This window comes from Dermacentor silvarum, chromosome 4 (genome assembly GCF_013339745.2).
Source record: "Dermacentor silvarum isolate Dsil-2018 chromosome 4, BIME_Dsil_1.4, whole genome shotgun sequence".
In the NCBI taxonomy this organism is placed as follows: domain Eukaryota; kingdom Metazoa; phylum Arthropoda; class Arachnida; order Ixodida; family Ixodidae; genus Dermacentor; species Dermacentor silvarum.
The window spans coordinates 21268928-21296844 of NC_051157.2; the positions used below are offsets into that span (position 1 = coordinate 21268928).

The window sequence follows — 27917 nt, forward strand, 5'->3', positions numbered from 1 at the left end:
ACTGAATGCCTTGAATAAGATGCGTGTCCAAGCGAAGAAGCATTCCATGGTGCTTCATTCTGAAGAAGCGTTTCAGAAATGATTTTTTTATATTTTGTGCTGTTATTCGCTCGCACATGTGTGTAGTGGGAGAGTTAAGAATGCAGTCGGCCTATGAGGAAACTATCACCTTGTAAGGCCCAACATTTATTCTACCTTGCGTTTGGTATCTCAAACTTCTTTCTGATTTAGCATAGCATATAGTAACGCATAGCGTACAATACCGTTTTTCATACGCTAGAGCGAGTTTTGTGTTGTGGATAGATCGGCATACCATTACTAATTATTTGATAACAATACCGACTAAGCCTTTACCAAAATACCGTTTCATTTTTCTTTTTCAATTGTACTCTTCATAGCCAGAAACAAAGGTGAACAATTTGTCCTACCTTTCCTTAATGTGGAATTGTGTTTAGACATTACATGGTTAAATACCCGAGGTATGACTCTGCATATCACGCTTATTCCTTCGAGGCTGTCCCTGGACATCTAGAAGCCACCCAAACGACTTCTGAAGTGAACAACATGGTGAGCTACCGAACTTCTCCAGTTCCTATACTCGCACATGACAAACTGCGACTCACGCAGACGTTCTTATTTTCTGCCACACGAGTTCTTCGACATGTGGTGACGTTTCGGCAAGGAAAGGTCGATGCAATCAATCACCGTCAGGCTGCTTGCTTGAGCAATGAGGGTGATTCTCCATACCACGCATCTGATCCCATCACAATGCAAGCGCTGCCATAGCGAAAAGGCAGCAGGGCGTCTTAAGGTCTCTGGCGCAGCTGCTAAGGACAGGCTGGTCTAGCTCCAACGACGCGCCGAAAGCCAGCTAGCTCCCCCCCCCCCCCCCCGTGCATTCTTCGGCATCCGAAGTGCTATCCCCAACGAGGGGCACGGGAGGGCTGGCTCGCCTTAGCGCCAATTAGCGACCACCGAAAGGCGAACAAGGGACGAACACTAAGGGAATGCGCGCAGAACAGACAGAGGGCTAACGAGTGATTCCGAAGAAAAGCTGCGCGCCCGAGCACGAAAGATTACATTCAGCGACGGGTGGCTCATTGCGAAGAACAAAGATAAGCTGCGCTTCTCAAGCATCGAGACAGGTATAAGTAGAGAGGGAAAGGAGGGGGGGGGGGGGCAATGGAAAGAAGGGCTCGTGCCGAGAGCGGGCGCCCAATTAATGGCGCATCTCCGCTACGGAAAGCACGTCACGAAAAACCAACCGAGCTCGCGATAATCGCGTAATGACAACAAACCACACGGAACCTACCACTTCCAGAGAGCGAGGGCTCCAGAGAAATGAGCAGAAAATGATGCGGCGGAAAGGGTTGAGCAGGGTCGACGCATTGTTGGCGCACGGACGCGCGATGCGGCCGGGAGAGAAAGCGCTGGCCCGCCGCGAGAAGCGAATAACGGACACCGCGAGCAACGGAGAAAGCGGAGAGAGACTTTCCCGCGGGGCGAGGGCCGAGGGGTCAAGGAGAGAGCGGCGAGAAGGGAAGCATGGCGGGCGACTCTTCTCCGGGAGCGTCTGCCGAGCCGCATCGTCGTCAGTCAGTGGTCGCGCATCCTCCAGACCGGCTCGTCGAAGCGGCCGCCCACCCCGTCATGAGTGGAGGAGTTTGCCGCGTTCGCGTCGCCGTCGGTGACGCCGTCAACCACGTGCTCCAGAGACGCCGGAACGACAGGCTTCCGCCCGCCTGATCGACGACGACCGAGAAGGGCAACCGCGCGCACGTTCCCCCGAGTGCGTGCACCGCGCCGACCCGCTCGCAAGACGCTCGCCACCAACTGCCAGCGCACGGGAGAAGAGCAACGCCACTCATCAGGGATGCGAGACAAGAAGCGGCGGAGAAGCAGCTGCCGCGGCGCACTGCTCTTGTTTCAAGGCGCTACCGCTCGTGTACCGGGCCCCGCCAGTTGACCAGTTCCGTGGTCACACAGTGCGCGAAGAAGCGCTACCCCGCTACGAGGCAGTGCCGCAGGCGTGAAGGACTGCTATCGACAAGCTTCCGCATCTCACTCCGTCCATCTAATACCCCGGTCTACTACTGAGGATATACACTTGTTGGCGACCCAACCGACGACGCGAGAAAAGAAGGAGCCGCCGCAGGCGCCGGCAGGAGCCATGCGGACGACGACGACGTCCTTGCGCCCAGCACGGCGACAGGTAAGAGCACATTTGCGCCGGGCAATTGAGATTTATGGAGCGAGCCGGAGAGGATCATGCATCTGCGTCGCGAGGTGCGGATAACGGTCATTCGTACACGAAGAACATGACGCGGAGGCAGCGCTGTCGCTGGAAGCGTTCGGGCCACTCTGTAAGCCGGGAAATCTGTCACTGGCAGATTACGATAAAATGCAAATCATAAACGGACCGGTATACCGCCTGAACTCTCGACTTGCCTGCCGACTGCCCGTACTAAAAGGTGCGCGCTAAGTGGTGGAAGCAAGCGTCAGGCTAACTGTCGCTGACGAAGCGAACTTTCCCAATCACACCCGCCAATGCATCCGCTTGCAAACTCCGGACGGGGAGGGCAACTTCGCGGACGCGAAGGCCGGTTGCGTCAGGGCGCACAGGACGACTGCACTGGAAGGGCACAGTGGTCAGAGAGGATACCGCGGTCGGCCGGCGATTGTGCGGCCCTGCTGATGAAGCCCTGAGGCAGCGCAAACAGGCTCTCGGCGAAGAGAACGCACTGCGCGGAAGGAACAATCGCCCGCGCGCACGCAAGTGGTTTCGCAAAGGCCATCGCGTTGGAAAAAAAAAAAAAAAAAAAAAAAAAAAAAAAAAACGTTCACAGACAACGAGGAGGTGAAAGTCAAACGTTTGGCGAAAAAAGGCGATTGCGTACTCGGCGGTGTTAAAACGCGGTAACCTTCCGAGAAAGGTGGCTTGGAAAAGCATTGATTTACAACGCTGTGAAGGCGAGTTTAACGCTGCTTTAGCCTACCCACTTGATTGTAAAATTGAGTTCAGTACGAATTGCAACGCGCGAGCGATGGGCAGAGCGCTCTCCGAATCGAGCTCGTAACACTAGCGTGCAACGTGTTCGAAGATGGAACGGGGGGGATTTCATTTTCTAGCAATGCAGATCAACCGTTTGTCTCAGCCTGTTTTCTTCCAGCGCGCTGTGCCTATATCACGAAACGATAAAACACTGGTGTGCCGAGAAGCGTGACATTAAGTGGCTTTGCACGGCATGCTTCGTCATACAGAGCCAGCGGTCCTTGGCGGACAACTGTACAGTCAACCACAAAAGTTTACGGACTACAGAATCACAGAAAACGTTCAATTTCCGAGCAGCCTGCAACAGTAGTCAGTAAAACCGAACATCACAACGTTCACATACACTGGTAGAGGCTGTAAATGCGAATTCTAGGCTGCGTTGTGATGCTGCGCAGATATTCAGCTTTGCCTCCGATCTCGTGTTCCGTAAAATATTGTGGTTGACTGTACTTATCATTTCGCGGTACAGTGAAATCATGGGCATCGTTCGAAAGTGCGTCTCAAATAACCGAACAATGAGGAAGTTTCACTTGCAGGAGCATTCTTATAAGCTGTTTCAAATTTTCTTCCAATGAAGCACTAATGTATACCAAACGTCGACCGAAAGAAAGGGCCGACATGAAACCCACAGAGCAACAAATCACACAGAACAGAAAGACAATTCGAATAACAGTGTGCTCGCGTTCAACGGATACAACGCAAGCGCAGCTACGGATGTTGACAAGAGACTTCAAAATTACCACGAGATGCAATGGGCGTCGGTTAATAATCGGCGCTCATGGCTTGGCTGCCGCTCTCGCAGATCGTAAAAAGCAAAGCGGGAGGTCAGGACCATTCAACGGGTCGCCCAAACAACGCCGCGGCAAACAATACAAACAACGACCGATGGGAAGGAAGCCGGGCCATCGCCACTGCTCTCGCTGCTCGATTTCTACGCCCAGCACAATGACAGGGGACGGGAAGGGATAAAACGATTCGAAAGCACGCGACACAGGCGCCATGCGAACGTTACAGTAAACCTGCCGCACAGCACGTGACTCAATCTTTTTAGCGAAAGGAAAAACAAACAAACACTGACGCTGGCGCGCAGGCCGACAAAGATGGACTTAAGATCAGCGGCGGCGCGATGATGTGGACGGAATCTGCACAAGACCAGTGATGGATGGTCTCCCGCTTTTGCGACACAGGACGGCGAAGGAACGCCGCTCAACGGGTTTTGCTGGAACTAACGACAGTGCTCGCGCAAGGCCCGCAGCAGAACAGAGTGCGCTTTAATAGGTGGCAATAGCGTTGTACCCGGAGAGCTCCTTTGAGAAAACGAGACGGACACAAAAGGGGGTCTCGCTAGCGAACGAGAGAGAGAGAGAGAGAGAACGAACGGTCCACGCGGGAAGAAGCAGCGAGACCAGTTTCGCCTGCCGTCAGCACACGCGGGTGCAGGGGGCATTACAATGACAATCGCAAGGACACGAAATGGAGCCCCGTCACCCACAAGCGAGAGCGAGGCAGGCAGGGGGGCCAGTGCACAAGCCGGGCGCAAATGAAGGACCTTGCCCAGCGGCGGCGATCGCTCCTCCTCCCGATTCACAGGTCTGTCGGCGGCGGCAGTGGTGGTGCTCCATTCACGGCGCGCAAATCCCCCCCGGGTCACGCGATCACCACCATTGTCCGCGCGGCAATAAGCAGTCATTTATCGCGGAACTCGCACCCTCGAGCCTTTCATTACTCGCGAGGAGCGGACAAATCAATTCTTTATACCGCGGAGGCCCCGAGCGCATTCGGGAGAGAGTATCGGACAGCGTAACGAAACGAACGAGCAAAACGAAAGCGTGAGGCGAGAGTATACTTCGACGGGGCCGCGCACTTTTCCAGCCGATTGGGAATGTTAAAAAGTAATGACATTGAGAGAAGAGCAGCAACCGACACCGGTGGTCAATGGATTAACTGGACTGGTAAAACGAGTTCGCGATCACACGCGGCGATGTAAAAGGCCTTGCAGCTGTTCAGGTGCGATGATCGGCCTATAAGGGGGCAAGCTGGCAAGCATACTCGGAGGTAAAACAAAAGTAACCTAACCGTGCGAAAGTTAGGGCGCTGAACAGATGCGTACTGGACTACCGGGACGCATCGGTCTCTCTGGCAAGCCAAATCGGGATAAATGACGACACACGGAAAGCAGCAGCCTCCACACGAACAACATGCATTTGAATCTAAGTAGCTGTGGTGACCCATCGATTGCAATAGACGAAGCTTTCCGATACTTCTCGGTCGTTTCCTCAGATGTCGTAGGCGTTTCTGGGCAGTTTATAAATGGTTACGTTGTGTGTTTAGCTCAAATGTGTTTTGCGCAGGGACGACTAACAAAACAGTGGCGCCACAGTGCGAGGACGAACACTGCCGGCGCAGCGCAACACACGCAAACGTCGCACTTGTTCTATATACCGGAGGCCATTCATAACAACCAAGCGAAAGTGGACGGTAGGGACGGAAACCGGCGTCCGGTTCGTGCTCGCACACGCGCATAACCCCGGCGTGAGGGCAGATCCATAAGCCGCCCTGCGTGACGAGGCGACGGAGAAACAATGCGACGGCTGTGGAACATGACCCCAATGACGGACAAACAGTTCCGGCGGCAAACCGCCGCGAAGGGGGGAAAAAATATAACGGCCCGACGATGACCGCGAAGATAAAACGGAAGAGGAGACGCGGCCACAACACAAACGCAACCACGCGGACAACTGTAAAGCGCCCAACGGAAGCACCGTGCGGCCGCGCTGGTGCGCAAAGCAGCAGAAAACAAGCCGGCACCAGGCTAAGCAAAGGCGGGAGTATCGGCGAACAAAGGCGCGCTGCGCCCGCCGAGGAATGCCCGTCCTGGGTTGCACGCGCGCGGTGTTGGACACAGCCGGAAGAGACAACGTAACCTGAAAGGTCGACTCGTGCGAGCAGCTCCGGAAAGAAAGGAGAAGAAAGGCTCGGTTGTATTTTTTCCCCCTCTTGCCGATCATTGTTTAGTTGGCACCATGGCACCAGCAACACTGCGCGCTTACATTAAGCCCCCAGTGCGACGCAAGCGGGCACAGGGGAGGAAGAGGGCAAGCAGCCGTAATGCACACGAGCGTTCTCGAAAAGAGATCGCGGCGAAAAATAGCGCCACGCAGCAGGGTAGGGGGTCACGGGTTCGATCGAAAACGATGGCAGTCCGGAAGGAAAAAGGAAAGCCGCGTTGCTATAGCGGCCGGCGCTCATCAATCTAATCGCTTACGAGGCGACGGCGCGCTATCGTTACGGCGACGCCGTTTACATGCAAACTCGAGGGGGAATGCTCATAGCGGAGATTTGCATAACACCCATAACGAGCTCGGCTGGAGCATGCGTTTCAACGTGGAATAAGCAGAACAGCGAACTACAGCAACAAGGAAGGCTCGGCAATGCAAGGCAATTTGTACCAGTCCAGAGTGTCGGAGCGTGGGTGTACGTAGGAGGAGGAGCCCCGCAGGCTGAAATGCAGTTCGTTCGGTTCGAGCAAACGTCGGACAAAAGTATTATTTAACGCTCGCAAGGAACCTGCGTATAAGTGCGTGCGCGCGCGGTTTCCGGCTGCCAGAAGAGCTACGATGGTGAACGGGATCCTTCGTTCACCTTTAGGCAGATGTTCTATCAGATGGTGAAGAAAAGAAGGCAAAAGAAAATGCCGTCATTTTAACGCCAATGAACGTTTCGGCCAGCAGAAGTATTATCGACCCTAAGTTGCCGGAAACTGCGTACGAAATATTTAGGCTCCATTCAGTGAACGCAAGCGGTTCGTGCGCTATTTCTAAAGCTCTTTCATACAAAGAGGTAGAAGCGGGCAACTTCAGCTAAGACAGCTTAAATGATAATCAGATGCAACAAGAAAGTAGGACGGCAGCAATCGCTCTGTCAGTGATGTCTTGCAATATCAGTCGAAGTACGCGACGTACCCGTAAGTTTCGATTTGATTTCTTATCTAGTAACATCGTATTCCCAGAACTCTTCGCTATAGCAGTTTACACGTTCTCAGACCGGCGCTTCACGACAGCGAGAGCATCACGCAATTACAATGGTTGTTACGAGTACAAAATCTTTTAAGATAGCACCGTCGCCGCCAGACATCTGCCTGAAGAGCGGCTACGCCAATGCGTGCCACGGGATCGGAACCAACTCGTTCGACGACATCCCGCACACCTCATCGCTCGTTCTGGCCCGTCACAGTAAGGTGGCCCTCCGCAGATTCACTTGCTTACTTGCTTGCTTCCGCCCTTCCCCTTTCCTGTTCTCCCTCTGCCCGAGATTGCAAGCGCAATAGAACAACCTGTCGTGGCTTCCGCCACAGGCGCCCCCGACGCCAACTCTAGGTCGGGCGCCAAAAACGGGTCCGCTGCGAATATAACTCCCAGTTTCGGCGGAACTCGCAGGGGGAACGGTATTCACCGTCAAGAAGGCGTCGCGCAGTGACAGGCAAGCTCAGGGGGTCACTCAGCAGACGCAGGAATGCGCCGCAATGCGACCGGGCAGGAACAGGAGCTCGCCTCGTACCCAGAGGCCGATCGTATTATAATACAGCGGTCCGAAGGACGCCGTCGCAAACTGGTCAGCGAGAGGCCGGACGTGCGCACAGCCAATGGATAGAAACCGCCGGCGGCAGAAGACGACTCCGAGAGGTTAGACAAGGTCGCATCATTCTACCTGTTGGGTCTGGGCAGCGCTCTCAAAAAAAAAAAAAAAAAAAACCGCTCGAAAGAAGCCGATTTAGTGACCATAAACACGCTAGAGGGGACATGTAATACGAAGATCGGAGCGGCGGTTCAGCACACAAGCGCCTCGGGCTTTTACGAGTTTTCTCGTTTTCAAGTGCCACCAGTTCACAGTCCATGCTGATGCGCGTCGTGCAAACGTTACTTGTTGCCGACACTTAAAAACAAAAAAACAGCCCCATCTATCACCAACCAAAAAATCCATTGCTCCACTGATCCATTCGATCGTTCCGATATATGTCGCCGGTGCATACTGCACGGTAGTGCACATATTTCGTTAAATCTGCGTCCACACAAGCGCTGGAAAATGAGCTCCCCCAAAAAAGCTGTTGCTACTTGTTAGACGGCTTACTGAAAACAATGAAAGCTCCGTCCCGACCACCCTGGCAATGGTACACAGGTCGGCGCATCATAACTCATAACAAAGACCCTTCCCGTGTACAATGCGCGGGCATCATCACGGCAGAGATGGGAAAGAACGCATGGGACAGCATCTCAAGGCGCACACCATACAGGTTTAAAGGGACAATGCGAGCCAATATAATAAGGTAAAAAAGGGTGCAACTGGACCACGCGGATGTAACGGAATAACGTACACGGACACTGCGAGCTTAGCCATCGGGTCCTCGCAAAGTGCGATAAAATTACGTCGCCAATAATTTGCCCGGCCGCGTCGCTACACATCTCGCGCGCCCCTGAAAGAAGGCACGCTCTCTGCGTTTGCGTCACGCGACGTCTAATGACGTTAATCGCTCGGGAACGGAGCACGCAGGCTATCCGACCAGAAACAGAAGCGCAACAACCTTTAGCTCCGCCGAGCCGGTGTGTAAGCGGGAGGAACTTCAGCTGAGCTCGACACACAAAAACAAGAACGAAAGCGAAGGGGGTGAGGGGAGAGAATGCCGAGATAGAAGGTGGGGGGAGGAAAAAACAACTGGGCTAATCGCATGAGCGCGCGGAGGCCTCTTCGCGTTCGGAAGCGGCGCGCTGGGAACTACCGAGCGTTTCGGGGATCTCTACCCTGCGAACCCCGCGGTGAGCAAGGTTACGACGTGGTCGTCGTCGTCGTCGGGGAGCGCATACGCGACTCCTTCGCAATGCGGTGCCGCCCACGTTGGGCACGAGCATGAATATGAAGTGGAAACACGCGGGAGCGGCGAGGGCGCGCGCGCATCCGTTGTTTGAGGCACCCCGGCATCCGCGGAATGTACTTGCCGGATTCTGCCGTTGCGCCGCTATTTCTAAGGCGCTGACCACAGAAAGAGAACACGTCGGACGTGTTTCACGCACAACGTGGTAGTCAGGAATCCGTTTAAGACTCTAGACCGCCGGTACTAGCCTCACTGGCTAATTACGAAGTCTAAGTGACAGCACGACAAAGAGGTCTTTTCCTATGCCGGCAACTCCCTACGCCCGCCCAGCTTGCGTTAACATCTTGCAAATTGCTGCCATTTCGACACAGCACGGGATGACGGTCGAACGAGCGCCCAAGAAAACACGCCTCCCTTCTCGTCCCACGAAACAGCGGATGTAAAATACGGCTAAGTTATTATTTCCCTTTTCATAAACAAAAACAACGAGCGACGGTCTTGTTCTCTCCAACCGTGATATTTGCCGACGAGTCGCGCGGGATCCACCACCTTCGCAGGCGGAAAAGCGATGGCAGGAACACGAAACCTATGCTTAAAAAGAAGAGACCGTGAACCATGTTCGACGGAGGAGGCGTTTCTTCGTACAGGAGAACAACCGCTGCGAGAGTCAAGGTTTCGCATAATTGTGACGCAGGATTCTCGGCGCTGCTGCGCTCAACGTGGGTGCGAACAAGTGTTCGACCGTCGCGAAGCCTGCTCTTACGATAGTGGACGCCGACGCGCCACTCGAAGGCGAAACGAGACGGCGCTATTAGGCTACTACGCTGCCCTCTCTTGTAGCTCGACGATTGGTATTCGTCCGCTTTCGACACTTCGCCGGGTTTCGCAAATGTGAACGTGCACTTCAAAGTGGGCTGACTAGACGAAGCTGTTCATTCTGTCGAAGCAACGAGGCGGTCCGTAAAACGCTCACGAAAAATGCACGAGGCGAACCACATAACCAACAGCCCCAACAGCGAACTACATAACCAAACCAAGATGGTGTGCTTAAACTTCACTTTGGCTAAATTTGTAATGAACAGTATACATTACTGCCATAGCAGTATAGGCGGACTGCAACCACTATGTGGCCATTTGTCTGGCGAAAAATGCGGGCCGATACCGAAGGCAGTACAGTCACACAGCGTCTAAAAGCGCTAGCTGACAGGAGGGAAGAATGCGAGAAACTGGCACGTGATCGCACGCGCCAGACCTTACAAAGATCGAGAAGCATACGCGCGATCGTGGCCTCATGGTTGGAGCACACGGCCTCTGTGCTGGAAGACAGGTTCAATCCCACCATCGGTCTCGCCTTTCTTTATAGCATTATAAGCAGACTTCATCCACTTTGGAGGCATCTAAACAGGCATGGAAACAGGCGACGCCTGCACCAGGTGGCCAGCGGATATGACGCTAGTCCCAGCACGTCACCTCCGCGATTTCGCCGCGCGCTTTGGAGGTCATGCCGAGGAACCATGCGTTCTGAGTTATGCGTCAGATCCGGCGAGCAGAAATAACGGCATTTTTTTATTTTTTCGGTATCAAGAACGTGCACTTTTGCGAGCCTTTCTTGATACATCCAGTCCGTATTTCAAACGTACCATTTTGCACATACGCTGCTCTATCTATATCCTCACTATCAGTAACCAGGATTAACGCGGTCCAAACTTTCCTGCAGTTGGCCTTTAACGGACGGGTCGCGCTTATTCAAGGTTACATAGCCTGTGTTACCGAACACGAGCCAACGGCAGCGAGGGAGCCAAGCACCCATCAGTAACAATAAAGAAGTACAGTAAGTCACCGCGACATACTTCATCCCAATTACGAGATAGCAATTATTCAATGTCAAAAAAGAAAAGCGCGGCTTTAGCCTCTTCGCACGGTAGCTCAAGCTCAGCATCAACCTAAGCAGACACGCCAATTGCGTGCGATACTCATCCCGAGCCTGCCGTCCAGACAGTCGCGCAGTAAAAACAGGGTGGGAAAGAGAGATACGAGGGGGGGGGGGGGGGGGGGGGCGCACCTCTGCCAAAGTGTCATCCTTTCCTCGACATAGTACCTCTACATTAACGCGCCTCCGCGTGTGATGCACGCGCAGTCACCGTTACAGCGTTATCGACATACCAGCGCGTAGTACGTACCAAGCGCCAGCAACCTGCCTGCCCCTGCTGAGAGCCCCGCTCTTTTCTTTCTTGGCAACCTTCGGGAGAGCGTCCGTATCATCGCCGGGTACTACTCGGCGGCGCAGCGATGAGGAACGCGGGAGGAATAAAACTCTCGCGTCCTCTGGCACCTGTCTTGGCACGGCGCGGCGAGGTTCCGATAATCGCGCCGACGTGCCGCTAAAGGCACGGCGAGAAGAAACAATGCGAACCGTATAACGACGAGTGCCAAAGACGACGGTCAGAGCCGATGGCATTTCGGTGAGCCAAGTGGACAACGGAGGCGCGAAACCAACAAGCGGCGGCGGCGGCGGCGCGCGGACGCCAATTGAAAAGAACGCGCCCGTTGGCCAGCTCAACTACACAGGAAAAAGTGAGAGCTGGGACGAGCGATGATGCAACAGAACACGCATTCAACAAGTTTCTCGTTTGAAGTTGGCTCTTAGAAAACCGTTATTACGCGGGAAGGAAGAATAAAAAGCGTCGGGAACGGCGCAGGCGTCTGCCCCTTTTACGCATCAAGGGCGAAGGAAAAGAGCTGCCTGTCCAAACGGCACGAGACAGACAGGGAAGGCACAACCGAAAAAAAAAATAGAAAATAAAAACCCGCCGAGACAGGTCCCGCAATGCGGGCAAAACGTTCGCACCGTTACCCGGAACTTTTTAGTTTCGGAATCCATAAGCCAGAGTCATTATAGTCATTTCGTACGATGCAGCATTAGGAGAAGGCGCAGAGGATAAACAAGAGCCGGGCCGGTCAATGGTGCGGTGCGCATCATTTCAGAGCATAATGGCGCGAAATAACGGGCAAACAGACAACGAAATGTTTAAAAAAGAAAAAAAAAAAAGCTATCTGAAAGCTGAAGTGGACGACATCTAGACGTCGAGGAAGCTTCGGTGCTCGGGAAGACTCAAAGAAAAAAAAAAATGGGAAAACGATGGAATAAGCGAAAGCAAGCTCCACCGTAGTTCCGGCGCTGCGGACAAAACCAGCAGGTTCCGAGTTTGAGCGGCCCGCGGATGCGACCGGACGAGTGACGATAATGACACGCCTTTCTCCAGCGCCAGAGGCAGGGAAGGTGGTCTGCCTCCGCACCGCAAGGGAGAGTGAAATAAGAAGGGTCGCCGGAAGGAAGCCTGACACAGATCCTTTCTGTCGGCGTGTCACCGTCGGCCGAGAGGCGTCGTCGCTGCGCGAGCCGCGACGACGAAACAAAGGCGACGACGGCGACAGAGGAAGGCGAGCGTACGCGTAAAAGAAGGAAATGCGGGAGGAGGGGGCAGATGCGACTCGGCGCGGCGAAATTACCGTTATTACGGCGCCAGGCGATATGGGACGTACAAATGAAGAAGCCCGAAAGTGTGTCGCGCACGGCGGCAGCGCGAGGAGGGCGTCCGCGGCTGCATGCAGCATCGCAACGGCGGCCGCGACCCCTTCTCGGCTTGGCTGCTAACGATGCGCGCCGCTGGCCGGCGCGTCGTTGCCCGCTGCCCCACACGTAGCGCCTCCCCCATTTTGCAACAACACGCGCCTGCTGCAGCAAGTGTGAATGAATGAATGGAAAAAGAAAAAAGTAAGTGGTACGCGGGAGGGAGATTAGTGTGCAGGCAGAGAAGAAAAAAATAGAACCTCACGAAAAAGAGCCCTCGCGTGCAGTCCACAGGCCATCCGCAATGAAGTTAAAAACAAACGGAAAATAACGCAACCAACAAGAACTGAAAGACATGCGTGGAGAGCTTACGCACATTCCAAAGTTTAAAAAAAATGAATAAAAATAAACGAAGCCAGACCAGAACCGTCTCAAAAGAAGAGCGTCGGTCGATGTGGAAATCAGAGCGTCGGTGTTACGCTAAGAGTGCCCGGTCCCGTAACGGCACGTGCACCTGCTTGTACGCGTAAGAGCTGCACCGGTGGCGTCAGTTACACCACGAAGCGAAGTTACTGGACAAAAGCCGCCGGCGGCTTAGCGAGAACCACAAGGGTGTGTTGTGTGCGTGCGTAGCCGTCAATCACAGCGGTGGCTTCGGGAGCTCAAGAGACGAGCAACAGGCACGCCGGGCCGACGTGTTGATATCATCGGAGCGAGGCCGCTCCTGGCAGTCGTCAAAAAAAAAAAAAAAAAATTCTCGAGAGCGAGGCCACGAACCGCCCACGGGTCTTGTACAAGTGCGCTTCCCAACCTTGGCCTGACCTGGAACGTTCCCTGACGCCACTATAATGCATGCGACGGTTCCTTCGGACGCGCCAACACTTTGGCAATGATATACTTGCGTCGGCGCGGTAGAGGTCCAGTCCTAGGTTCTAAAACAAACAGCAAGGTGCGGAGAAGCATTTAAAACGGCACACAACGTGGGCGTCTCGTGTTCTTTCAAGGAGTTCGAAAAGAAATGCGGAGGTTTGGAAGTCAAGATCTCTCTTTCCCGCTCGCACGCGCGCTGTGGCACAGCCATCAAAAAGAAATCTCAAGAGGCTGCCAATATCAGTTTTAAACAACATTGGCGACATAAGTTACAACTACTGAGTGTCAGAAGATGCAGCTCAATGTCGAAGATATTATCATGGGCCGGTATAACGTTAACGGCTCCAGGTCTGCCCATATGGGCACACCTGGAGCCGTTTTCACCTATAACTGAGGGTTAATGGCCAATTTGGAGTAAGAACAGATTCGAATAGTTTTACGTTATAGCGGCCATGGCCTCCGAATGGTGGTGGCACTGCGCAATGTAGCAATTTCCCACAGTTCCCGTAAAGCGCGAGAAATTTCTGCGATTATGCTGTTACCAAGCGGTTTGAGGACAAAATTGTGGTCAATTTGCGAATAAATGCGTGTCGTATGTAGCACTATACCGCTCAATCTCGCGAAATAGTCGTGTAAAACCTTCCAGCGGACAGGCCAATTTCCTTCGTGACCAAAGGATAGTTTGTGATTGAAAACGGCACGTTACCGAGTCTAACGCGGTCGCCTATACCAGCACTGACAAGGCACGCAAATTAGTTTGCCTTATTGAACCCAGATCTACTATCTATAAGTTCTCGGTCTTTACTAAAATCTGCATTCCAAGCGGCATGGTTAGCTTCATAAATGCTGCGCAACCGGAAATATGTAAGGTGACGGTGTCTAGGCGATCACAATATCTATATGCGTCGCATTAGGCCAAATCTCCGCAAGTACTTCTCCGATTCGGCCTCGGTAACGTTCGCACACTCGCACGAATTATAAATGAAATAAGCAACGACGTCCGCTCCGCACAGCCCGAAAACCCAATCGAGCAATGAGGAACCGTTTCATAATTCCCCTGCACCTGAGCGATGCGAGACAAAGCGCCAGTGAAAGGCGCCTAATGAAGGCGATCTCTCAAACCGAGCTCCCAGCGAAGCATTCAGCACTACAGGCGTCGATAGCCAAGAAGCGCCGAGTTATGCGCGAGTCGTCGTGAAAAACGGAAGCCTTCGAAAACGACGCCGTGATCGAGCTCCACACGGAACCAAGCCGCGGGTCATCCCCGAAGGGATGAGCCACCGCCGGCGGCGAAAGAAACGCGGCCTCGCAGATCGATCACGGGATCGGCGCATTTAAAGGGCCACGGCGAAAGCTATCGGGACGCGCTAGGCCGACGCGGACGTCCAAGGCCGACCGGCGGCAATCAGCACGCCGGTTGGCACGGAGAACGTCCGAGCCACGCTGGGCAGCGGCAGAAGAGGCGGATGGGATTCCCACGCCGCCGCTGCCGACCCCAACGCGACCTTCTTTTTTCCGAATACCGACGCCGCGCCGCTGCAGTATCCGCCGGCCGCCCCCGCTCGGACCCGTTCGAAGCTTCTCTGAGCGTCGAAGAACGCGCGCGGAATTGCGCGGGTTGCTCTTTCTTCTTTCATTCTGTCGCTCTGCCTGATGAAGGCTTGCCGCTTGTGGGACGAGTTCTCCGCGCGTTTCATAACACATTCGCGCTTCGCTGCAAAGACAATGGACCATAGAGCTTCTCAGCTAAAACCTAGCGGAACAGATGCATGCGATGCATCTGTGAACATGCGATAGCCTCGGGCGGTCCATTCACAATACTAAAAGTGGCGGGTAGTACAGGCACTTAAATTAGGAAAAAAAGAAAGAAAAAGATAGGGCGCGTGTAGCAGCAGCGCTATAAAATCGAATACGTCCTTCTTACGTCGCTCAGCGCTATATCCTCGCGATGTGCCGTACCGTGGTGTCTACCCCCGTATTCAGAAATACAACTTCGCTTCAAGTCCGTGCTTGACTTAAGTGACGCCTATTGTGAACGTGCCGAAGCAAACGCAATGAGTGTCCATGGCATGTTCACGCCAGGCGTCCTTTAAATCAAGTCAAGCATGGGCTTCAAGCTAAGTTGCATTTCTGAATACGGCGGTTAGGCTCTACCAATTAGCCCAAATTTCACTGCCATATTTATTTGCGCTTCGTCCCCGAGGCACACATCCGGGTGCGAGAGCTGGTCGCTTCAGCGAAGTGAGTAACGGGGAGACAGCGTAGCTTCCAATGAATGAAAGTCGGGACCACACACCGGGGGACAACAAAAGTTCACGCACTTTCGGCGCAGCGGTAAAGCTAAATTGCTTCGACGCTCACGGGCGCTGAAGCTGAAATACACCAGTCTGCAAGTGCCGCGTTTCTATTTTCAGCCTTATTTTCTATACTATTTTTGTTTCCGTACCTTCCGCCCACACCCCTCGAGAAAAAAAAAAAAAAAAAAGACGAGAGAAAGGATAGACCGAAAGGCCAATCCATCTTCCTGCGCACAAACAACGAAATAATGTCCTTTGACGGTAAAAGGAAAGAACGTGTCTGCATACGCGTACACGTAGTGCAAGAATGTACCACGATTTGCGAGTGGAAGCAACAGGAGGGTAAAAAAAAATTCACGTGCGCAAGGCGCGTGCCACAAGACAGACAGCAGCACCCCATGTGGTCGAGCGGCGGGCGGCCTGTCAGCGGGACACGTTCGGAACGTGTCACTTGTAAAGAAAGAAAGAAAGAAAGAAAGAAAGAAAGAAAGAAAGAAAGAAAGAAAGAAAGAAAGAAAGAAAGAAAGAAAGCGAGGCTGGCTCAGTCGTCGAGGCTAGCGGTAGGCACGGCGCGCTCGCGCAAGCCACACTGGACGAAGCTGAAGACCGGTGTCGAGCAAAGAGAGAACGCACAAAAAGTAACAGCAGCCGCAGTAAGCCAATTTGCATATCCGTGCGCGCGCGAACACGCACAGTGGAACGAGGTGACTTCAGTAGGCAGCTGCCCCTCGCGGCCGCGAAGGTCGACTCTTCTCGCAACTCACGCGTGCGTGCACGTAGAAAAAAGGTAGAGAGAATCAGCAGCAAAATGTCCCCCGCGAGGAACTCCCCTCGCCAACGGCTGCGAAGAGAGGAAGCCGGCAAGGTGCCCCGGTCGATCTTACCCATCACTCACACACGCACATGCGCCTGTCTGATAATGAATGCAACGCGCACAAAGACAAAGCCAGCGCGCTTGAAATATACGGCTCCGCTCACAGCGACGTACGATAGGATGTAATTGGCTGATTGGTGGGTTTTAACATCCCAAGGCAACACAGGGACTATGGGAAGACGTCATAGTGGATGACTAAGAAATAATTTTGACCCCTTGGGGTTATCCTAACTTGCACACGGCGCAGGAGCGAGCCTTGCCTAGTTCTAGTACTCGGCCGTCCACCGGAATGCGGCGGCGGCCGGGAATCGAACCTGCGCCACCGTGCTCAGCAGCACAACGCCAAGGTCACTGCGGTGTGTGAGACGCGCGGTATAAGATAATACTGTGTCTTGCACAAAGATGAGACGACAGCACAGCATGCATTAGCACAGGCGGTCACGTGCACAGCGACGCGCAACACGACAGAATATTTACAACCACGCGACACTCGCTCGCGATGGCGCAGAGTACCAGCTCGACGTAGACGAGCTGGACATTCGACAGTATTGGTGGCGGCACAACGTGGCGCTTTCTCCGTCAACATTTACTGCGTATCTGCTGGTGCAAAACGTACCGGGAGCGACGTAATAAACCCGGAAGGCACGTTTGTGAAGGGGCTCGGGCAAGGTACCGACCCCTTTACACAGCCGCGATCGTCCTACGTATACAGCTGCTGCGTCTGTCCTCCAGCTATGACAGAAATCTGTCATCTTCGCCTTGGACACCTTGGCAAAGAGCAGTAGCCGGGCTGTGCCAGAGAAAAAAGGAACTGCTACATTTCTAACGCATTACGATTGATACAGAGCTACAAGGTGTTACTACCGGCGATGCTGCTCTACTCCCGGATAGGTCTTTCAGGTTTATAGCAAAGCGTAGACATCGGGTCACCCAACTCCTCTAACGTTTCTCGACTTTCTTGGAAATGAAAAAGACGACCGCTAAACGAGAGATAAGACATTTTTCGTCGAACTGATAATGCAGACGCGAGAACCGGAGCGAAGGACCGCCGCAGGCACAGGTCGATGGTCAATCGTAACGGGCGCGCATCGTTCCGAGAGTCAGTTTCAAGGCCACTCTTGAAAAACTGCGGCCAAGGCCAACCGCGCCAAGCGAAGCATACGAGCTCACACTGGCGCGTTAATTTGCATTAAAATTTCCCCATCGCCACAGCCACGCGTCCAAACCGCTTTCGTACTTCATTCACGTGAGGCGTAAAGCTGGCGCGTCGTCTTCCGCGTCGTGCCACAAGCGCCAGCAGAAAACACACAGAACCTCGCTCATCACAAATGCAGCGAAGAGAGTACGCGGAAACCAAGACCCGGTGCAGGCACGCGCCGGGCGTTTACTTTTTTTTTTTTCTTTCTTTTCCGAAACTTCTTTCAACCGCACTGAGAAATTTCGCAGCTCCGCCTCCTACCGCGAGCGAACGCAGAGAAAGAATGAAGAGGCGTGTGCCATCAAAAGGCAGCGAAACTGGCGTCCGAGAAGGAGATGTACGAAAATGAAAATCCGCCACGGCGACGACGACGTCTCCTCCCACGAAATCAGCATTTCGCGGGGCACAAGCCTGCACGGCGAACTCGCTCGCACTGCAGACAATGCCGACTGGAACGACAGGGGTTGACTGTGGAGTCAGTCGCCCGAGTGGAGGGGGATTGAAGATAAGAGACGTCGCTCCGTTATATATGCAAAGTCTTCCAGAGGGCACATACCAAAGACCCGGTGGCATAGGATGCCTCGATAGTACCACCGGCAGCGCTTTTATCAAGGCACCATAAAATGGTGGCAGCGATAACCCTGACAGGGAAAAAAAAAAAAAAAATAGAACGATAAAGGGGGCAACGGCTCTAAGAGGGCACGCCCAAAAAAAGCGATCCCACCGAAGGCGAACGAGGTGAGAAGAAACACCGGCGCCATCACGGGGAATATCGCAGATTTCGCCGGGTGATACTTGGCCCGCGCGCACTGCGAACAATGGCGAGAGGCGACGCACAGCGCATAGCGTGGGGTGACGATGACGGCGAAGACGTGGCTACTTCGGCTACCGTGCTAAGGGAGCCGGGCATTACGGATGCCGCTACAAGCGGCGTTTACGGCGGTGGCGACGAAGCATGGATTGTTTCTTCAACGGCAACCCCTTCGTCCCGGCAGACAGGGTGAGAGAGGGAGTGAGAAAGCCCGCATTATTTTTTCTGCCGCGCTTGTAAACCGCCGCGCGCCGGCCGAGACCACACACACAACACAGCGCGCACACACAAAAGAGGCCGCCGTGGCACGCAAATGCCATGCCGGGAGCTTCCTAGGAAAAAAGGCCGACTTGCCGAGCGCTTTGCACTGCCGCCGCTGCTGCTACAACGGGGCAGTGCAGTCACCGCAGCACACGTTCTGCGCCGGAGAGGATCACTTTTTTTTTTTTTAATTTAAGCCCATTTCTGACTCACTCAGCATATTTATACACACCTTGGTCACGTGGCAACGGAGCAGGATCGCTCAGCGGCACGCGCGAGAACTTGTTCTACTCCTGTACCTCACACGGCGACGAGCGAGTCCCCTTAATGCTACCACTTTGCGCGGACGAAACGGCGCAGTGTGTCAAGCGGCCAAGCAGCGAACGCATCCAAAAACACAACGGCCGCGGTTCGTGCGCTTGCCAGAGGGCGCAGTTGAATGTACTCACTACAAGCGCGTAGCGACAGGAATGAATTGAATGCCAATGAAGTGCGAACAAAACGCGCTGCCTACACAGTATAGGATAGTGCGCGATATGCGAGTAACGATATCGGCGTCATGTCGCACTGTTGCGGGAGACCTAGAGGAATGTGATGAGTTGATGTCTAAAACGTACAGGTCATACGCGTCTTCCACGCGCACTGTTGCTGCGTGACGCTAGTACCGCCGTTATCCGCTCGGAATCGCAGTTCTGTGTTGAGAAAGTCGCTTGCTGCAGCCCCGGCATTCCTTTGTTTTCTACGTCCGCGGCGAACATGAGTGTCGGTACTATAGGGTCCGTCATGTGAATGACACGTATGAGACTCGCGGGCGCGGAGACAAACCGTATATCGGTGTTAAACCTAACGACGTTCCGGTTGGTCCATTCTATTTGTCTCCCATGCTAACTGGTGCCTGGCGACTCATCGTCGAGCCATCGCCATTAGATGCAAACACAGGCACATATTCCGAAACCGGCGCTTTCAGCGCACGGGGCACGCAAAGATCCCAAAAGCCGTCCGCAACAAACGCACGCCACCTCAATCAAACTTGTCAGTTGGAAATACGAAAAAGGAATGTTAAGGAGCATTCATAAACTGTACTACTGGAATGTCAGAAACTTTGGTCTTGACGGGAGCGGGGTCTCGGCAGGCTGGAAAAGGCTCAATAACCACAGACGGGATTGGAGTTCACGCGCTAGCACCTCGTGATATCAGATTTAAACCATTGTCTGTTCAAGACTAGTTAAAAATTTGTCAACAAACAAGGATTACATTGCATTCTAAAGGAACTCAGAAGTGAGTTTTGACAACCTTTATTGAACAAAAAGGGCCCAAACATGCGAAAGCATACTTTGACATCAGTGACGTCGTACTAACGTGCCAGCGCCAAGGTTCGGCACGATATTCTCAACAGAGTCTTGAATGATTTACTTTACGGGATTAAACTAAACAGGTGTTGCTATTTAGTGTACACCTGAGAATTACAACTTTACAGCATCTTCGCAGCGGTGGCGTAGTGAAACTGGACGTGACATCTGCCTATTCGTCGCCGCGACACACACTTCCGGTCACAAGAAGCGTCCCCTCCCTGATCATAGCGACAGAGGCACAGCAAACGGCGGCAGCGACTGACCCCGGGCACATCGCCGAAGCAGGTCACGCGCACTTATTCTTCGCTCGCAGGCACCGGGTGTGGGGGGACCTTGAACGGCCGCACAGCGGGGGAGGTGAGAGTGGATGGAGGAGGCCCCTTTTGTCTCACGCGGGTCCGGCGACAAAAGCAACCCGCGCAGGCGGCGTCGCGATGAATGGACCAAGCACGCGTCGATAGGAACCGCTGCCCTGCGCGTCGCCGACGCATCCGGAAGCGAGGAAGATGCGCGGGGTGCACCTACAGCGCGATTCAGGCAAGACCGGCACCGACATCAATTGGAGCGACTATACACCGCGTTCCTGCGTGCTCCTGACGCGAGAGGCCGCCAAATGATGTCACGCCTAACGGAGTCCTTAAAGTTCAACTGCGATGACATTTCACTTTGGTTAAATTGGTTATAAATGAGCAGTACACACTATCGAAGCAATCTTGGCAAAACTGCATGGCTGATAACTTTTTTTTATTAACAACCTTTAATATAGCAACTTAATTTTTTTATTAACAACATTTAATATAGCGCCTAAGCAGACGACGTGTGCACTTGGTGGTTAGCAAATACGTCTCGAATTCCAGCTCGTGGCTTCCGAGATCTGCGAGTGCTCCGCGGGCCCCGCCTCATCTCGGAGGCCATGCCGAGAATCCGCGCGTTCTGGATCATGCGTCCCATCCGGCGAGTGGTTTCGGTATCGCAAATGTCTATTTTGGCAAGCTTTTCGCGACGCACCCACTCGTATATTCAACGAAAAATTTTGACCACAGGCTGCTCTAAATTATCTGAAACCTTTTTTTTTTTTTTTTTTTAACGCGGTGTACGGTTTTGACGACATGTAACGTTCCTCAAAGGTCGCTGCATTGACTGCTGGGCCCTGATGGAACCCACCCAAAACTAAGTGGATGCAGCTGTTGGTACGACGGGTCGCACGCCAGATCGAAAGCTGCTGTCGTACCGTGTGTCCTCTTGCTTTAAACCTGCAGACGACAAAGCTGGAGTTAAGGCGACTATGCGAGGACATCGGTGAATTATCGACGCGACAGTGCAAGTACCTATCAGCCAGTCGCTGAAAATGAGTCACGGACACTTGTGCGCTCCGCGCGCAGGAAATTCAACGGATGTGCCACGTTCTGTGAACTCAGTACACTATTGCAAACGACTTTTTGAGCCTAGTTTCACTCATTCTTACGGCCTAGTTTCGTCCAGTTAGTGCACAGTTAACAACGATCGATCCCGACATCCCCTCCCCCCAGGCAAGCGATCGACGTTCAGCCACCGTCGAATGGTGGCCGCCTAGACAAGGCCGAGCGGCTAGCGTGAGAACGACGCACGCTCGCCGTCACGACGGCGTGCACGATACTCCCCGAGTCCTCCAAATGCCGCACGCGCAGCCAAAGCCGCAACAATCGTGAAGAGCCGAGGATGAGCGCGTCGTGCCAAGTTCGATGAACACAAGAACTACCTGCGGTCAGCGCTAAAAACTACACTCGGGATGGCCTCGCGGGAGACGACGGGTATTAGAAGGGAGGGCGCTTATAGTTCGGGGCGACAACTCAGAGCCAGTTTCGATGACAACCGCCGCACACAGAGGGAACCGTCCTCCGGCGAATGCGCAAGCGAGAACACGCGAACGTTTATTGCGACGCTGCGGGCGGCATCGTGCCTACAGCCACCCTCGAAAAGGCAGGCCAGGGATTATGAGTCGCATGCGCGAGCACGCGACGAACGCTTACACGAGGCAGATAGAGAGGTTGGAGAAAAAGAACGCGTAGGCGCGGCCCGGAGAGTGGATGCTATGCAAACGACAGTGCTTAGGACGCACTAAACGACTCGGCAAATGAACGAGGTGAACGCGCGACGACAATGTCAACGCCGAGCAAGCAGCGTGAGAGGCACGCTCGCTTTCTACGCAGCTGCGCAAGGACACGAAGAACCCGACGACCTGCCGGTCTCCTTCGGCGCCGTCGATCCAGTAACCTTTCGAACCGACAGGTCGTGGCGCCGGGAATTCGCACGGGGGGCGGCCGCATTGTTTTTGTTCGCGTTTTGTTGCCAAGTTGCTCCCTGCTGCACTGCCCGAGCGAGTTCGGCCGCTTGTTGCATCAGCGCCGCTCTAGGGGACGGTGTGTTCCGTATTGCCTCGCGCGCACGCTGCCCACCGCGGCGACCCATGTCGACCCCGTCGATTATGCAAGCGGGCAAAGCAGTTAAGACTATGCAGTACGTGGCCGTCGGAATCGACCGCTTGACGAGGCTCGAAGGGCGGCGTGGAGACTCGAGCTCGATGGGCGAACTGAAAAGAGAAGGACGGCGCGACGCAGGCCGCGGTGTCGAAACGGTAGCGTTCCGGGAAAAGCCAGGACAAAACGAGCTTTTCGCGCAGAATATCTGCTATCGGTAATTTCGCATAAGAGGAGACATCGCAGCGTACGCTTAATAGCAATTCCAGGAAAGAGAGCGTAAGTGGCATAGGCGCGTGCGCTGGCAACGTGCCCATCCCTGGCCGCTTTCGAGAGGAGACAGGTCAGAACAGGGCACGCTGGGCGCTCATTTTCATATGATGCGGTCGGTGCTTGGACAAATGCATGCCGCACCGCTTTCACCACTTCCTCGCGAATACCGAGCTCAATTTCTCCTTAAAAAAAAAAGAAAGAAAATCACACTTAGCGCAGATGTTCAAATAGATCTTGCTAACCACCACCTCGACTAAGCAAAAAGCAAATGAAGATGTAATCCGGTTGGTGAAAAGCGCGTCGCAATTCCGGCACACGCACTTCACTAAGTGATCGCACTCCCTTCTGATGTCGCAGGCTCCGCTTCTGCCGCTGCTGCTGCTAGGCCTGCTGCTGGTCGTGCCGGCGAGCCGCGCCTCGGAGCCCGTCGACCCTATGGACGCCTACCTGAGGGCGCAGCCACCGGAGGCGACACGGCCAAAGGCGGCGAGGGGCCGGGGATTCGCCGCCGCCGAGAGCATATCCTCGCCGAGCCGCAAGCTGCAGCTGCCGGAGAGCGAGGAGAAGAACACCGACGACCTGCCGTACGGAACGCGTCTCAAGCCACCACGACCGTACGGCTTCACAGTCGCCGCTCTACCGACGACCACGGCGCAACCGCGGCTAGTGGAGGCTACGCGCCCGACCACCACGGTCAGGCCGAGGACCCTGGCGCGGCCGCCGCCGACTGCATCAGCACGGACGCCGGCCGTCCGAGGCGGCGGTCCGCAGAGACGACGCCTAGTTCCGGACGACATCGTCGGCCCCAAGAAGAAGTTTCGCACGACACAGCAAACCGCGCGGCCGACCGTTCCTCCGCTATCAGCGCCGCCGCAGACTAAGTTCAGGACACCGTCGAAGCTGACGACACCGCGACCGACAGTGCCGCCGTCTCCGAAGGTCAAAGGTGCGCTCAGGTCGAGGAAGACGTTCGGCGGCGCCAAGAGCCCGCTCAAGGCATCCGTCTCTCCTCCGTCCACCAGCAAGAATGGGACACGAGCCGCCGTGAACGAAAGCAGCGGCTCCGGCAACGGAACCACGCCCGGACCCAAGGCACAGGCGTCCTTCTTCTTCACCAACGTGGGGCCCAACCACTTCGAGTACCGCGGCGTGTTCGATCAGAACGCGGTGCCCATCAGCTTCCACGAGAACCCGGAGACACTGTACCAGCTCATCCCACAGCTGCCGCGGCTCTTCGAGGACCCCTTCTCGGCGCCCAAGGGTCCTGCCGCCCAGCTGCTGCTCCAGCCGCCTCCCAAGTTGACCGAGCCGCCGGCGCCGCCCCCGCCGCCTCCGCTCACGCTGCTCCAGCCGGTGGTCAACTTCATCGAGGACCCGGTGCCGCCACCGACAGCCGTGGTGGAGCACGTGCCGCCACCGCCGCCTCCCCCTCCGCCGCCGCCACCACCCGCGCCGCGGCCCCAGGCGAGGCTCCCGCCAGGCGGTTTCCCCAAGTACGACTACATCCGCGGCCCGCAGTACCCCAAGATATTCAAGTTCAACGACGAGCGCATCAGCATCCTCGAGTTCGAGCGCATAAAGCGCGAGGGCCGCTTCACGAAGCGCCGCGGAGATGCCCTGGACCCGGAGCGCGTGTCGCGCAACAATTTCCTCATCTTCCACGGCGGCCTCTTCAAGGCGCCCCGTGAACAGGAGTACGGGAACCTGGTGGCTCCGCCGCCACCGCGCAGCGAACCCGTCTTCGCGCCCTACAAGGTGCCGGAACCTCAATCTCCCGACCCGCCGCCTGCCACGCGCTACCACTTCCTGCCGCTGAAGCCCACCTTCGCCAAGGGCAAGCCGGGAGGATTCGTCTATTTCATCAGGACCTGACACGCGCCACACCACAACCCATATAGAGAACTCGCTAGGCCCGCGAGTGCCGTGTGTCGCGACCTGCCCTTACCCGCCCCCTAGCGGAACATTGGGTTCCCTCATCTTGATATGGTGAGCGCGTGGCTCGGCATTCTCACGGCGGTTCCGAACCACGAGGCGAAACAGGCTGACGGCAGTGCGTGAAGTGCGCGTTTGTGCGGGGAACCCTCATAGCAATGACTTCTATTGGAAAGCCGCGGCGGTGTGTGCGGGCGGTATGCGTGAGAGTGCGACGAGCGCGTGCCTATGTCATTCGCGCGAGGCGAGAGGCAACGCTGCATCAAGTCAGCCCGAGAACGATTCGATGACACTACGAACCGGCAAACGCAGTGGTCGCAGAAACACAAGCATGATAGAGTGAAAGAAATTCCTGTTTTTGGTGAAGCAGGTGGCTACATTGTTTTTTTTTTCCCTCAAAAGATAGAAGAAAGGCGCTCAAACGCTTTGTACCGCCGATTTTTCAGTATGGACACGCGAAATGAATGTGTTGCGATGCGTGACGCCGCCTTATGTGTCAACAAGAGACGCGACCGGAGTGTACCCCCCACGCGGCTACCAGCAACGCTACAACAATATTAAGTAAAGGCGATTGTTACTTCACTGCAGTCACCTATTCTGGACACGTACAGTAAGCCAGTTATCAGTACAACGAACATTTACTTAAATCAATAACCGCGGAAAACCAGTACTGATCCATTTGAGCAAGTACAAAATTATTGCTGTAAGCTGTTTCAACCTAACCAAAAAAATAAAAAAGGAAGCCTCAAGCATCCCTGTAGCTGCACAGAGAGAATAAATCATCGTTTTTTTTTTTCTTTTTTGATCTAGTTGCAGAACAGATTTGTTCAATGAACTCACAAACACCGCACACTTCGCTGAATGCTAGCACTGAATGCCGCGTGAAAACGGCATAGAGTACCACGACTTCGATTAACTTGGCACACGCGCATACTACTGATTCGCACGACAAACGAATCCCGCTCACAGAGGTGAGTAGCACGTCATGCCCAAACAGCGTCGCAATGTGGGGAGAAATTAGAAGGCCAACAGTTAAAAAAAAAAAAAAAAAAAAAACAGAGGTCCAGAGACTCCCATCCCAGCCGGCCGAGGGGAACAATCAAAAGGCCAAGGGGCAACTCTCCCGAGTGAAGAGCTGCCCTTTGGACAGCGGCAACGAGAAAAACAAAAGAACAGAAAGAAAACGAGGTCGCACAGAAACAAAGGCTCGGCCAGGATGACACCATCTCCTCCAGCCCACCACGGGAAAAGGCTGGTCAACGGGAGAGGGGGTACGAGAGAGAGGGGGAGGGCTTGCATTGTTCGCAGGGGGGCCATCAGGGGGCTCCAAGTAAAGAGAAAGACTTCGATGTAGAGAACAAAGGAAGCATCAGCTCTCACAGACGCCCGGCGAGCCCTCTCCCCCTGCTCTCTTTCTTCAGGACGAGCGCGCGGGATGTGCAGGGCAGCCAGCCGGTAGGGGGAGCTATGGCAACGGGGCGGTATGGCCACCAGCCCCGTGATGTAAGTCCGGTGCTAATGATCTCCGATACGAGCTGCCCTCTGTGCATACGGAATTCCAGGGCCACCTGGCCGTCGGACACAACACCTCGCTGCCCGCTGGCCTTGCCTTGCTTTCTCAGGAGAGAGCGCGCGGGGGTGACCGAGGCTGGTTTGCGACACCATCGTGACAGTGGGAGCCGGCGGCAGCTAAGCGGTGTCGCTGCGAGACTCGGTTAATCCCGTCGAGCATTAACATACAAGTTGTTTTTGGGTATGCCTTTCATATAGACCCTTTTACCTAACTCGCAAGCGCGCTTCTCTGCACTGCGCATTTACGCAACTAGTGGCGGCACCGGTCATCATTCCAATGAAGATGAAGTGCTAGCTGCACACGCTGGGGCTAGTATGGTTTCATCCACTTGCGCATGGTTTCATGAAGAGAGCCACGTCTACATTTTCCATGGCATAACACAAGCAAACTGTGTTTGCACACGCCATTTGCAAAAATGACTAAGCCGCCATTAGTTGGGCAAACTGCCTTGCAGAAAAGCAATAGATTTGCAATTATGGATAGGGTCTATTAGCCACCATCCACAGGCGGCCGATCGCGGGATAACAGCGGAGCGCCGCTCCCGCTGACGAAGCGCAAAAAGGAGTTGCACTTTAGTAAAGTCTTTACATTATACCGGACCTGCCCTAATCACACGGTGCAACTTGTATGAACAACAGACTACCTGCCTTCCATATGATTGAGCCATCAACAAACGGGACAGTATTTCTCACAACTGAGAATTGCTGCTTGCATAGCATTACCGTTCTACCGGTTCCTCCACACCCCCTTGCGCATGCGCAGTCGGTGGCAGGCAGCGTCATTAACGATAGAAGGGTGACATGCCAAATCATTCATTACCAAACAAGGACAGAGCCGAACCCTCTTCGTTGGCCGGGGCCCATGGACCCGAACGAGTCGCACCGCCTAATGAATAGGCATTCCGACCAATTGGTGGCCTTTTTATGCGGCAAAGCCAACTTACGGAGGCACTTGGCACAACACGGAGTACCATCTATTGGGCGTGGATGCGACTTTCTATGTAACTCGAGTTTTTCTACAAGTCCACAATTCACAGAAATTGTTCTACACAAGAATCATTTCAATTTACCCAGGTCTGATATAATTGTTTTTGACTATTTCAAACTATGCCAAACAGCGGCTACAGTAGTAATTATCCAAATAGCACTGAATGGTGGTAATTGTAGATGAAAGGGGACATTTGGTGCACCTTCACACCAGCGCTTCGACACAGGACTTCAGAACATGCAAGTGGCTCCCTGCAAACGGAGGCAAATTGCCAGTGTCGCATTTTCTTGCTGCTTGCTTGCCACGCACAAGTGCCACCGTGTTGTCTCAGGCAATGTCTGGTCTGCTAATATCTTCCGCTGCAGCCTGAAAAGCAAATGACAAAGAAGAGCTGACTCACCCGTGTTGATCTCTTCTGTCGCCTCCGTTTCCGCAACAGGGTGGTCGTGAAGCTGAAGGTACACCTGCAAATGCAACGTTTTACAGCTCAGGTAGCGACATAATATATATATAAAGCATCAGCAATCGGGCAGAAAAACCACAA

General features: G+C 54.2%; 2 protein-coding genes across 2 annotated transcripts in view; one reads left to right on the forward strand and one right to left on the reverse strand.

Annotated features, from left to right (window-relative positions):
* Positions 1-27917, reverse strand: part of LOC119449606 (N-alpha-acetyltransferase 15, NatA auxiliary subunit-like) — a 96783-nt gene that overhangs the window by 43600 nt on the left and 25266 nt on the right. The window contains 1 exon segment of the mRNA XM_037712819.2: positions 27774-27837. Within this exon segment, the coding sequence (XP_037568747.1) occupies positions 27774-27837 (64 nt within the window).
* Positions 1213-27433, forward strand: LOC119449607 (uncharacterized). Its single transcript, XM_049665331.1, has 2 exons — positions 1213-2212; positions 23239-27433. Exons 1-2 carry the CDS (start codon positions 2171-2173, stop codon positions 24751-24753), a joined length of 1557 nt encoding a protein of 518 aa, XP_049521288.1. The 5' UTR covers positions 1213-2170; the 3' UTR covers positions 24754-27433.